General features: G+C 34.2%; 2 protein-coding genes and 1 pseudogene across 4 annotated transcripts; 1 reads left to right on the top strand and 2 right to left on the bottom strand.

Moving 5' to 3' along the window:
- The first annotated feature begins 1,509 nt into the window (after window positions 1-1,509).
- On the top strand, window positions 1,510-5,353 carry LOC111303609 (ras-related protein RABE1c-like). Of its 2 annotated transcripts, none has more exons than XM_022899998.2 (9): window positions 1,510-1,735; window positions 2,021-2,129; window positions 2,693-2,765; window positions 2,858-2,958; window positions 3,932-3,997; window positions 4,188-4,285; window positions 4,588-4,650; window positions 4,733-4,825; window positions 4,914-5,353. In XM_022899998.2, the coding sequence occupies exons 2-9, from the start codon at window positions 2,057-2,059 to the stop codon at window positions 4,995-4,997; spliced, it is 651 nt and encodes a 216-aa protein (XP_022755733.1). In that variant the 5' UTR covers window positions 1,510-1,735; window positions 2,021-2,056; the 3' UTR covers window positions 4,998-5,353. The 2 variants fall into 2 exon arrangements, with proteins under 2 accessions (XP_022755733.1, XP_022755734.1); XM_022899999.2 differs by lacking the exon at window positions 1,510-1,735 and adding an exon at window positions 1,769-1,916.
- Window positions 5,290-8,062, bottom strand: LOC111302652 (uncharacterized; annotated as a pseudogene). The gene is made up of 6 exons (XR_016326967.1): window positions 7,935-8,062; window positions 7,669-7,783; window positions 6,121-7,124; window positions 5,972-6,037; window positions 5,694-5,892; window positions 5,290-5,578 (listed from the first exon to the last, which is right to left on the bottom strand). The product of XR_016326967.1 is annotated as an uncharacterized LOC111302652 (transcript).
- Window positions 8,063-8,789: 727 nt separating this feature from the next.
- Window positions 8,790-9,633, bottom strand: LOC111303611 (zinc finger protein ZAT8-like). The gene has a single exon (XM_022900001.2). The coding sequence runs from the start codon at window positions 9,499-9,501 to the stop codon at window positions 9,010-9,012; it is 492 nt and encodes a 163-aa protein (XP_022755736.2). The 5' UTR covers window positions 9,502-9,633; the 3' UTR covers window positions 8,790-9,009.
- Between the last annotated feature and the right edge of the window lie 3,983 nt (window positions 9,634-13,616).

Below are 13,616 nucleotides of genomic sequence, written 5' to 3'. Positions count from 1 at the left end.
ATATTGGGGATTTTATGTTTTGGGCTTGATGGTTGAGATTATGAACTGTTGGTTTTTCCATCAGCAATAGTTTTTGTGCCTTTAATTAGACATGGTAAATTAAAATACAGTGTGATGATTTAATAAAACATAATAAAAATATAAAACATAAAAATAACATAATTTAAAATTTTAATAATAATTATATATAGATTTAATAAATAAAAAATATATTTTATATTTTTATGTAGATATAAATTATAATAAGTAATTTTTATATAAATTATAATGTGAAAACATAAATTTTAATATTTTATATGATACGAATATACGAATCGTTTTAACAATTAAAAAATAAAGTATTTCTTTAATTGGATTGATTGAATTTATCTACCTTTCAAGTCTGATATTTTAAATTTTGATATATTATATAATTTAAAATTTTAATAAAAATAAAAAATATTTTATATCAATATAAATTTAAATATATAATTTTTATATAAAATATTATGCGAATATATCAATTATATTTAAATATAATTTATATATAAAATACTATGCGAATATGTCAATTATAAGTATTTTATTCATGAATTATTAGGTCTTATAAATGGAAAGGAACCGGTCCAACTGTTCAACATATTTTATATCTTTTTAGTAACCCAACCCAACTGGTCAAAGTTCTTGGGCAGCTTGACTTGGTTTCACATCCATTAATCCAGCGGGACCCACTACCATCCAGAAAATTTGACAAGCCCAATTTGGAGATTCATCTGAATTTCCTGACCGTCAGATTCTTCCATGATTAATTAAGTACAAATTCTTTTGTTATGCAATGAAACGGTGGATTTTTTTGTTAAATTAGAGTTGTAAATGATATATTAGTATTAATAAATTATTAAAGTTTAATTTATATAAAATTTAAATTATATTTTATTATTATCGAGTCGAATTTAAATTCGAGTAATTATTTTTATTGATCGAATTGAATTTGAATATTTTTATATTTAATTTAAATAATTTGTGATCTTAATCAAATTTTTATATTTAAATATATTTTTATTATTTTAATTAATAAAATATTTCAAACACGAGTTTACGTTCACACATAAATAATCGAATTTTTATTAAATATAAGAATCAAATTTATTTTTATATATTAATCAAACTTAATTAAACGAATTTGAATAACTTAATTTTTTTATTTCAAATTTAAATTAAATTTAAATTAAAAAAATAAAATTTAATCGAATTTAAATCAAATTTTAACTTAAATTTAATATTGTATTAATTGAAGCTCGATGAATTATACTCGTGCTTTAAACCCAAATGCTAGTTGTTAACTCAACGTGTGGATTCGGACGCCAGCTCACTCCCCTAGCTCCAATCCCCTGTGGCCCATACTAGCCGGGCAGTCAATAAAATGAGCCACGTGGAAACTGCCAGAATGCAAACGCATTTGCCACGCGTTATTATTTGGTTGGTTAGAAAAAACTCAGATTTTTTATTCACTGCCTTATACCGTTAAGCAGATAGAGAGAGAGAAAGCGAGCAGAGGAAATCATCAAAATTAGGAAAGAGAAAGTCTTTCTCCATTTCTCTCTCCGTTGCAACTGGTGGATTTGCTAGCGTGCGCAGCGAGTGATCGGCGCACCAGAAAAAAAATTTAGGAAAATAGGGTACGAAAGACAGGAGAAGAAAGCGGACACGGTGCGTTTTAGCAACCCATCTTCCTCGGAGAAGCTCTATTTTGCAGGTGATAAATTTTATTTTTTTTCTTTGTTAAAATATAATTAAAAAAAGTGAGAAAGTAAATAAATACAATAAACCAGCCAAACAGATAAGAACTTCAAATTATAATTGCCATGGCCTTTAATATTTGACTTTTTGGAGACCTCTCCTTTATTTGAAAAATCTCTTCTTCAATCTCCGATCCGGTACTTTTTTGTTTATTATTTTAATTTAATTACGTGGATTCGAGTGTGGAAATGTGAGCTTTTGATTCTGATTATTTCTTTTTTTTTTTTGTTTCTGTATTTAGATTCGAGAGGTTTTCTTTGTTTGGTGAAATTCGTCAATGGCTGCTCCACCAGCAAGAGCTAGAGCTGATTACGATTACCTCATAAAGCTTCTATTGATCGGCGACAGCGGTACGTTGATCTCTAAAACCAGTTTTCTCTTTCTTTTTATCTCTCGTTTTCCTTGTAACCAAACAGATCTTTGATATTTCCTGATCTTAATCCTCTCGCTCAGGTTTATTTCCATACATTTGCTCGAAACTATTAGCCATGCAAGTGGATTTAGTTATCATTATAATGAATTCTATGTCTCCCTGTTTCGTTTCTAGGAATTTTGGATGAGTTTCTTTGGGACTAATTTTTAGCTTTTTGAGGGTCAAAGAATGTTAAAGAAGCGAAATTTGGGAGCATTTATTGCTTAAAGTAGTTGTCTATGGATTTTGCTAAATATGATTAGGTAGGAGTAGCAGTTAGCTCTATGTACTTTAATTTTGATAAATTACGGTTATTTGAAGTTGATAGTTTGATGATTTCATAAATTTTTAATTATTCTGCTTTCTAGATTGGCCCCAAAATAAATTTCTTTTTTATTATTATTATTATTTTTACTTTGAAATTTTGATGCGTTCATAACTTTGATATGAATTCGAAGACTGCTAGAAGGACTTTAATTTTTCTATTGTTTACATATGTAGGTGTCGGTAAGAGTTGCCTTCTTTTACGGTTCTCAGATGGTTCCTTCACAACCAGTTTTATCACCACCATTGGGTGCGTATTTTTCAGATGGAACCCCCTTGTCTTGTTTCTTTTATCTAGATGAAATTTCCTGACTTTAGCAAACATGCTTCTTTCATGTGCAGTATTGATTTTAAGATAAGAACCATTGAGCTTGATGGTAAACGAATTAAGCTCCAAATTTGGGATACAGCTGGACAGGAGCGGTTCCGGACAATCACAACTGGTGAGTTTTTTAGTCAGTTCTTGCATTTCAATTTAGATGTTACTTGTTTTGTGCATGAGGAAAATGATATTGCGGATGAATCATGACATTGCCGTAATCTACCTTGGAGATTTCCAGGCTGAGACCACTTCAGCTGATATTCTTCTATGGTTTTTCAAATTTGGGAGAACAAAGAAATGGAGTCCTTTTTGTGGAAGACATGTACCTAAATAAACTATGAATGGAAAAGAAACTTTGTGTTTTGGGGGAGAAGAACAACTTTGAGTGTTATTGAGGATGGCTTAAAGACAGTGGTCTACTGCAAAAATCTGGTAGCTGAATGTGTGGAGCAACTGTCTAAGAGGCCTAAAAGCAAGTTCAACCAAAGGTCTAAAACTAGACATGCTACAGGAGAAGTTAAAGCACCAGCCTTATGCCTATTAACCATTGGCTGTGAGCCTATCTAGACCAGGTTATCAGAGTTACGTTGTAACTGGAAATCATTGTGATCATACACAATGGGGAATGCATTGTCCTATGACTGAGAAATTCCCTTAAACAATTCCATCCATAACCAATGACTGCCTTGACCTGTTGTTTATGAGCTTTCCTTGTATGCTGATAATCATTGAAATCATTCTTAAACTTCTTAGGACTGCACTTCAATTAGCTGTTATTTTCTCAGTACTTTGCATTAGAGAGGCTGCTAAAAGGTTACAGGGTTACAGCCTGGAAACGTATACATTTTTGTCTGATTCTAACTTTCTGGGAGCTGTTTCTCCATTGTGTGGTATGCTACTTTGTGGTCTGGGAATATCTGTCAGGTCTTTCAAAATGTAAAATTTTCCTATAGAACAATGAAGTTCTTATCAACTTGATATTTGGTAACCTAAATCTTCTTTGGGCTGGTTCTCTAACATTTATGTATGTACCACATTTTGCACTCATCCAAATGGTTTCCCTTAACGCATCTTTTTCTTCATTCTTTCAACAGCATACTATCGTGGAGCCATGGGCATCTTGCTGGTCTATGATGTCACAGATGAATCATCCTTCAACAGTAAATCCCTTGTTCTCTTGCTTTCACCTCATAGCTGATTCTGTGTTGTTGTTGTTTAACCTTACATTTTAACTTGTTTTTCTCAATTTTTTTCTTATTGGTTAGTCTCCTTTTATTAATCAGTTAAAGATTAAGGCTTTCCCTTGTTCTTTTTGTTAAGTCTCTTATAGCGTGGCTTCTTTCCTTGCAGATATTAGGAATTGGATTCAGAACATTGAACAGCATGCATCAGATAATGTTAACAAGATATTGGTAGGGAACAAGGCAGACATGGATGAAAGCAAAAGAGTATGCTGCTCCTTATAAGATTGTAGCAGATGATGCCTATGATTATATCATCATTTAGTTTGCTTTGCATGTTATCCAAGTCTGCTAAGTGTGCTGTTGGATTTGTACCTTTTCGCTGAGAAAACTAAGATAAATTTTGCTTACTAATTCCAAAAAAAATCTTTTGACTTTGGAAGTGGAATATGGAGTTCGATTAATCTAATTGATGATAAAAACAACTAATTCTAAACCATCTCTCCCCTTTCATTTTGTGGATAAATGCATCTATTTTCTGATCTTGCTCTACATTTTTCTCGTTTAAGGTGGTGCCAACTTCGAAGGGACAAGCACTCGCTGATGAGTATGGAATCAAATTTTTTGAAACTGTAAGTAATGCTTGCTGATTGTTTCTGCTGGTGGAATTGGAGATACTGTGTAGTGTAAACTGAAAGAAACTGTGTTATGCAGAGTGCAAAGACAAATCTAAATGTGGAGCAAGTTTTCTTTTCGATAGCAAGGGACATAAAGCAAAGACTTGCTGATACTGACTCAAGGGCTGAGGTATTCAAATTGCCTGCCTTGTCTAAAACAAAACTTCACGAAAAGAAAATTAGGCTCATATAATTTGAAAAATTTTCTATGGTTGCAGCCTTCGACAATCAAGATCAATCAACCTGACGCAGCTGGGGCTGCTCAAGCTGCACAAAGATCGGCTTGCTGTGGTTCAACCTAAACAGGCGCGTATTGGATGTAACTTTCACCAAACAAGGGAGCAAAAAGGTGAAGGAAAAAACTAATCGTGGCGACTGGATGATGGGTGCTTGTATTTTGTTCTTGTCAATTCTTTTGTAATCTTGTTTTAGAGTGTGAAATGTAGTCTTCTCATAATCGGATAATTTTTCTCCATGGCAAACAATTGGTGTCATATGGAGAACATACATTGTTTTTTCCCCTTTCTCTCTGCTCCTCCATGTTGGAAGACGAAGATCCGACTGCTTGCAACGCTAGTTCATCTGTTGATGATGTAGGAAAAGAAATGGAACTGGTTTCTATATATATATTTACTGAAATGTGAAAATTCTTTCGTCATTCTGTTTGTGAAAAATTCATTTTTTATCAAACACCTCATCTCAAAGAACAAACGCATACAATACATTGTCTTAAACTAACTCATTTTTCTATGCACATGATTGACGAAAGAGATTGTTGTTCCATTTTACATTCTGACAAAGAACTGTTGAGAAAATTCATCTTACATGTCTACTTCTTTCCCATAAATGCGCCGAAGCTCACGAATTGCTGCTTGGAATGATTCTGAAAAGGTGGGAGATTAAACGAGAATGAGTTAGGCAACTGACCTTAAGGCAACAAAAATAGATCTTTCATGGAAAGCAAATAAGCAGCTTTACAGCTAATCAAATCTAATTACCTTTCCAAATTCGAAAGGACTTCTGATTAATTGGTGCGCCGAACACGGTTTGAATTGTATCAAACAACAAGCTCTCAGGAGTGCTCCTTAATTCTTGTACTATCTTATAAATAGTCTTGCCATTCTCAAAGTAAATGTGATTATTGGGATGTTTTGTTTTGCAACCAGCATGGCGCTCAAACTCATAAGCATTCAGAACCTAACGCACAATCATATGATTAATGGCTAAGGAACTGAGAAGTTTTGGAAGCAAATTTAGAAACTATAGGATGGCATACCTTATAAAAGTTACATGATTGACACCCGCAAAGATAGCCAGAACCTTTTATAACTCCACGAAGCTCCTTAATACATAAAAGGGATAAAACCATAAGGTAGAAAGCAATTGCAACTAATGAGATAGACGACATTAGTACCATCCAGTTACCTCCTGTGACACGGAAATGTACTTCACAGGTACGCCATCAAGCATACCAGTAGATATCAAACTTCTGACATTTGAAGGGAAGCTGTTTGGAGCTTCTTTCTTTGATGATTTGAACTCTGGTTTAGTCCTTGATGCAGATTCAGGTCTTAATTTAGCAGTCTAACTAGCACTGGCAACTGCAACAGCAGTTGAAGCATCCAGCTGTTTTTCTGAAGCTGCTTCTGATGTTGGATTGGAAGATTGACGGTATGATGGTTCGAAGCTACCATGAGGCCTGTCCACAGGGATAATCTCGTGTTCTTAATCAAAGCCACCAAAAGAAAGAATATTAGCATCCTCCTTACCATAAGTGTTGCCCATTGACAAGGGGATTTCATCACCCTTATCATAGGCAGGAGTTGCTGTTTCCCCGTTATAGGTATGATCCACTACTCCAACACTGTCATATTCCTTGTCATAGCTATGCTCCCCATTATAGACCTCAATTTTAGACATGTCACTGTTATTTTCCCTACTAAAACTATATTCCTTTGGATAATGCATACATTTATCAGAGTCCTTAACTTGATTGACCTTAACTTTTCTAATTCCACTATAATTAAAACATGTTTCAGCATTGTCAATGGAATGACATATCGACAAACCAACAGATGCATCTTCACCAAAATGATCTTCAATGCCTTTTTGTCTAATGTTATGCACTTCGATGGGAGATACGTTCCTTTCACTGAAATTGACAGACCTTTCAGATTCAGATACAAGCAAACAGTCAATAAATTGGCTTGGAACTAATTGAAAACTGGAAACATTTTCCCAAGGGGAAGCATTAGAATTTGATATTCCAGAACTTGATTTGTTGTTTGTTACTTGTATAACTTGCTTCTTGTTGGGGAACAGCTGAGGTTCAGCATCAACAAACCAATTATGCGACCGCTTGGATCCAATCCTGGAAGGATTATAAATTTTGCACCCTTAGCCATCCAAAAACTTTTACTCTGAAAAGACTGCCAGAAACAATCACTCAGAAATAGCTTGCGTGTAACAATTCAGTGATCCATTAACCAACAAAACATGAGGAAGAACAAACTTTGATCTTTCTCACAGAAACAAAAAAGTTATATCTATTGCATTCTAAAGAGAAAACAAAACTCTTTTTTACATCAAATCTGTTGCATTCACCCTGAAAGTATGACTTAAAGCCCTTCCAAGCTTAGTTATCAGCAATGGGCAATACTAAATGTACACTCCTTGAAACGAGTTTCCTTTATTTATATATACTTTTGACAGTCCAAAAATATAACTCGACTCACCTATTTCAACATAATTTTCATAAATGGGACATTCATTTCTGTACAACTAACATCCTGGTGAGTAAAAAGCAATCTAATTCCCCAAATAAACATAAAACCTTTCCAGTGTCGAACCTGGTGACCTTTGTCACGTAACACAGTTAAATACAAAACCAAGTCAGTTAAACATATACATTTCAATAATTAAAAAAGAAAAAAAACCATTTTATTATAATAAAGGAACTTGAAAAAGATCTACCATTTCTTTCCAGTTTCCCTGTATTTCTACTGGAGACAGAGCCCTTCTTTTTTCTTCTTTGACTCTCAATCAAAGCACGTGAACTCTGCTTACATCATCCAAATTCAAAGCTTCCCTGCTAATTTCAGTAAAAAAATTAACATCCATAAAATTTCGCTAAAAATGGCTAAAAACAAAAACTTCATAAAACTGATGAAGATGCAGAACCCCAAAAATAATTTCAAACGCAAAGGTTTTTCTTTTCCTTATTTTTTGACGATACTTACGTTTATTTACCGCCGGAAAACCGGTGGCATCGGTCGATCGCCGTTCATTTTATGATGAACTTGCCGGCAAGGAGACGGAGAGGGAGAAAAAAAGAGAGTTTATTTTGATTTTGTGCGTGACGAGCGTCGGATCCTTGCTCGTGAAAAGAATATCTAAATGTAGGCTACAACTACTTGATCAAACGTCATGTTACTTTCATCTTTAACGTACACGTGTACAGCGTATGATGGATCTTAACCGTCGATTTATTGTAATCAGCTGCATCGATGGGCGGGTTTCGCTATGTTTTTCTTGGGTTAATTTCTACAAGGAAAGAGAATCTTGAACGGGCGGTCATATGGTGGGGGACATTGACGCGTTTCGAGTTTCGATTGGTTCAAATTACGTAAAACCAGCTTTCTTGTGCCAATGAGATGGTGACAGTTGTTCTCCAGATTTTAAAAGCCATTAGATTTGTAATCTTGTGTGATAGTATTCACGGGAGATCGACGACGTGGATGGGTCTAATTGGTTGGTAACAGCCAAGGAGTTTAGCATCCTCGTCCCCCTTTTTAACATACATCCATTGATTCATATGTTTATCAGCAAGCTTCAAGGTTACAACTCATCATATTTTCGTCGATGAATATAGCTAGGCCTTCGATTGTTGCTATTAATGTCCTTATTTTTAAGCTACGATTCAACTCAGGTCACCAACCTAGAAGAAACCAGATAATACATGCAATGGCTACGATCTTTCTTTTTTTTTTTTTTGAATTTTTCAAAATGATTTTTAGTTATCGTTTTACAAGTTTTCTCATGGAAGAAATTTTGGCAAATTCATTTAAAGCAATAAATTGATGAAACTTGAGAGCTGAGACAATTAGAGTTCATGTATATGCACCAGAAAATATACAAAATTAATGGAGGAGAAATTAAATCCTCTTTACCTATACTATGCTCATCATAAGAATAAATGTCAAGAAAAAAAAATCCCCGCCTAAAAGTCCCCAGGAAAAATGGTAAAATATGAACCATATATAATTGTTTTTTTTTTATTTTTTTATTTTTTACAGCCAGAACAATGATAAGATCCTATATAAAACAATGAACAACAGGCATCGGAGCCACCTTCCCCAGCTTCAATTCCAAATCAGTTCCGCAAGATGCCAGGTTCAGATCCAGGCACAAAGCACTTTCAGCACTGCTCGATTTCTTCATCTCTGGCAATAGATCCCGAGTCGCCAACCCTTCATTTGAGGCAGCCCTATGTCTCCTCATGTGACCCCCAAGAGCCTGGCCAATGGCAAATTCCAGACCACAGATCGAACACTGGTGGGTCTTTGGCTTCTTAGGTGAAACAGGGATCTCCGGAAGATATCCTCCTGTTAGCCTTGGCTTCTTGTGGCTCGCCCTGTGTCCTCCAAGTGCTTGGAAAGATGAAAATACTTTGTTGCACGTCTTGCATGCGAAGACACGACCCTGGTAATGCTTTGATGGGTCGGTTTGGCCAACCTTGGATAGCAACATCAAGCAATTTGCCATGTCCATGGCCTCAATTTCTCTAACTTCTCTGCCTCTCTTCATTGTAATACTTTAAAATCTGTTTAAAAAAGACTGAGCTTTGAAACCCTGAAAACTGGAAAATCAATCTAAGTTTTCTTCTTTTGGCTGCGGACTATCTGAATGGAAACTTGGATGACAGGAATAAGAGTTATGGATTTATATTTATAGGTAGGAGCAGCCCAGTGTGTGTGCGCTAAGTGGGAACTAGGAAGGTCAAAATGACAGATTTGTCAAAACGATTCTTGAGGGTCAAGTAAAAGTAATGGGTAGTGTTGTAAATATGATGTAAGTTGAAGGGTGGAAATGGAATTTGAAGCCGCCACATCATCACGTTTGCGTCACTGCGTAGCGGAGCAGGTTAAGGAAGAGTCACTAAAGGCAGCTCAGCAGGATTCTTCCTAATTCTCTGACAAATTCTAGACACTTTCCACTGTTTTGAGTGTTACTTTCTTCCCCCTGCCGCGACTCTTGCGCGTGTTATCACACTCCTTTGTTTTTTTCCCCCAAACAGCATAATCTCTCCATTACTTGGTGCTCATGTCAATAGTTTTGTGTTCAATTTGTGTTTCTCTAACCAATTTATGGTAATTAGAACTATTTTCTTAGTGTATAAGTGGAATGACGATTTGTATATTTTGGCAATGCCATAGCAATTTCAAAGGAAACAGCACCGAGATTGATGTTATTTGGCCCACGTATCCATGGCGCGTGGCGTGCTAACAGACTCAGGTGAGTTGTAATATGAAAAGCACAGCAAAGAATTTGCTAAGAAAAAAAACCGAAACCCACTGTAGCAAGGAACAAGATCAAATGGAAACGGCCAGAAAAACGTGGAAAGAAAGTAGAAAAGTAATAGTATTAGTAAATCAAAGCGACCTTCATCTTTATCTCGAAGATGACTTTCTTTCCATTTTTATATTTAATGAATTATTAGTATATAAATTTTATATATTATTAATAATTAAATAATATTATTTTATTAATAAATATATAAAAATTTATTTATTAATAAAATAAAATCATATGATTCATTAATAATATATAAAATTTGTATATTAATAATACATCAAATTTAAATTTCTTTCTTAATGTCACACTTTCTTTCGCCTCTAGAATTTGGTGGCTTTATGATTATCTCCCACAGCTCATCATTCACTTTCCTAGCAATTACCTCTCATTTTAACGTGGGTCCTTTGAAAGCATTACCCTAACAGTAATCAAGAAAGTTCTTATCGATTGAGTAGCAAAGAGTAGTAAGTAAGACTTGTGTTCCCAGGACATTTCCTGCTATATGTCTTCTAGATGTTCGTGGAATACATAGCGTGTTTATCACAATAAAAATTTAATTCAATTAATTTATATATTTATTTATAAAATATATTTTTTAGTTATGATATTTTTTATTTAAAAAATAAAATAATATATCTAGTTTGACAATGAGTAACGCAATTACGAATAATATTTTTAAAAAAATCATGTAGTTCTTCTATGTTTAGCAATTAAAATATATATAACAATAGTCAAAATGAACTTAATTTCTGCTGAAAACCCATATAGAGTATTAATTAATATTTGCAATTTAGTCAAAGAAATAAAAAATATTTCAAAAAATACAGGTTTACTTAACCGTACAGATGACAAATTTCCACTCAACTACTTCTGGATTAGTTAAAGACCCTCATAGTCATGAATCTTTTATAACATTCAAAGGAATTCTGTTATATATAAATCATTATCTAACGTACATAATTTTGCCTACAAGCTTTTCTTGACGTGGTACGTCGATTTTTATTTTTCTAAGTTTAATTATTATTATTATTATTATTATAGAAATTTCTTTCCAAGTTTTCTTTGTTTCAAACTATATTATGTAACGTAAATTTGACCAAATTATAGAAGCTTCGTTCTCTAGAATTTTGTCCCATAAATTCAAGTTAGTGAGAAAATTAGATTAACTGTTCTAGAAAATTAAACATTAATTTTCCAATGATCTAGCTTTTCCACTCATGAAAGTGTCTTTTATTTTAGTCTTGGACGATTCTATGGTCAAAATTTCCAACCTTTCTTATATAAAGTAGTAATTGAATACTCAAACTACAAATTAAATAAATAATAATGTTGTTATAAGGTTCTTAGAGTATTTATATTTTTCTATATCATTTAAAGAAGAAATTTTGTTTCAACTGTTTTGAGTTTGAATAGTCTTTTTTTTATAATATATAGTATAATTATTCAGTGATTAAGTTAAACCATGTTCTTAACTGTTGAGAGAAGCTTGTGCACCATGTTCTTCCTCCAATTTTTGACCATTAATTCATTGAAAAATACATGCTTTCCAGCAAATTTCAGAGAAACAAAAAGTAATAATTACTTATATATGTAGCCAGATGAAACAGAATTTCGAAATGATTATTATGAATTAGATGGATGATTTGGTGAACAAAGTGTAGAAGTTTTGAAACTTGGTTGATAGAGGTACGGGCTCAAGTACAAACTACTTTTTAGTACTTGGGAATTTGTCTGATTCTCCTGGTTGAAAAAATTATAAAGAAAAAAATTATTAACAAGTTGGAATTTTCTTATATTCTACGTTTGTTGATAGACCAGGGCGCAAGCGCCGTTACGTTTGCATTTTTGTGGTGGCTGTTTGTGCTGGAAAAATCTCCCCAAGTTGTCATGGATGACCTACTCAAAAATAAATAAATAATGCTGTCTCCCCTTCCCTAGAGCTTGCTTGAATGACCTAATAACCTAAGAAAGTCATACAACCATCAGCTATGATGTCAAATGCATTCCTTTAGATACACGCGCAGTTGGGTCATCGAGAAACGCCCACGTGTTAACACTGCAGCCCATCCTGGCCGAGTAATCTTGGTCTCCATATCAGTGCTTTTGGAAGTTCATGCATTGAAGCGTGTTTGTTAGAAGATTCAAAATTTTGATATATGTCATCTTATTTTTTGAGGTTGTAGTGTACGATGAACCTGGGTCTGGGAGTGGACCACAGTTTCGTTCCCCCACAGCTGTTCAGAAGTACCTATGTGAAGAGATGGAATCTATTATACGCTTACAACCCAGAGACTAAAACCTGGCAATGACAATTTTGTGATAGCCCCGTAGCAAATGTTAGATACGCTGGAGTCACTGACAAGGTACTCTTAAATGATTTTCAATAATTCAGATAGTTTCCTGCATCGACACCTGCAATACCGACCTTAGCTCAGTTAGTAGAGCGGAGGACTGTAGTGGGATTAAAGCCATCGGATCATCCTTAGGTCGCTGGTTCAAATCCGGAGATCGGAAAACTTTTTATTTGTCTTTTTGTTAAGACTGTGCCTGTTAAGGCCCTTTTTTAAGATCATGCTAATGTTGCTAAGTTAGAAGCTCGATTAAATAAGTCAAACCGGACACTTATTTACAGTATTCATTTTAAGCGTAAATGGTGAAATTGTTTTTCTGCTTTTCTGGTGTTCATAGTTCTTGTCCTGAGGGTACCAGACAGTAACTAAAATTGGATTAAATAATTTATGGAAGATTGATTGGTTTAAGGCCTTTAAGGAAAAGCAACAAAAAAGAATAAATAATAGCTGAATGGCAATGGTAAATAAATCAAGAAATCTGCTATGGAAAACTTGATTTCTTCTGTCATGTGAGTGAGTTAAGGCCATCACCTTCACCCGAGTTGTGGTTGATTTGCTATTGTCCTGGAAGAGCCTTGTTCCTGCTGGCATGGCAGCACTCAACTTAATTAGGGACTAGGCCCAATTGACAGCTTTCTGAGTTCTACACTTTACATTACGACATAAGAAGAGGGCGGTTACCCACCACCATCTGATAAGAGTGATTTACAGATTCTGGAACACTGGAGGAGAAACAGGACAACCATCACTTTATAATTTGAGGAGCGTCCTATAAAAAATGCAATGCTTATGTAAACTTTTACAGTTTTGAATCAAACAAAAGAAAATCAGCTTGAATGAAATGATTGTCTACGAAAGATCCTATTTAAACTTATCGTATGTGAAGAAACTACCAATCAGGAATCAGAAATGTAAAACAATTAAGGTGGCAATTTCCCTGACAAGTAGAGAGAAAGTTTATCTCTCACTTGTACACCTTTGTTGTCAACATCTCCA

The sequence above is a fragment of the Durio zibethinus genome, chromosome 13 (genome assembly GCF_047325235.1).
Source record: "Durio zibethinus cultivar Kanyao isolate XHJ-2024 chromosome 13, ASM4732523v1, whole genome shotgun sequence".
NCBI lineage: Eukaryota > Viridiplantae > Streptophyta > Magnoliopsida > Malvales > Malvaceae > Durio > Durio zibethinus.
Note: the sequence above shows the minus strand (reverse complement) of the source record. Positions and strands in the feature narration are given on the sequence as shown.

Coding starts and splice junctions, on each gene's coding strand:
- LOC111303609 (XM_022899998.2), top strand. CDS start 2,057: ATGGCTGCTCCACCAGCAAGAGCTAGAGCTGATTACGATTACCTCATA. Junction 2,766..2,857: donor AGTTTTATCACCACCATTGG/GTGCGTATTTTT, acceptor TTTCATGTGCAG/TATTGATTTTAAGATAAGAA. Junction 4,286..4,587: donor ACATGGATGAAAGCAAAAGA/GTATGCTGCTCC, acceptor TTCTCGTTTAAG/GTGGTGCCAACTTCGAAGGG.
- LOC111303611 (XM_022900001.2), bottom strand. CDS start 9,501: ATGAAGAGAGGCAGAGAAGTTAGAGAAATTGAGGCCATGGACATGGCA.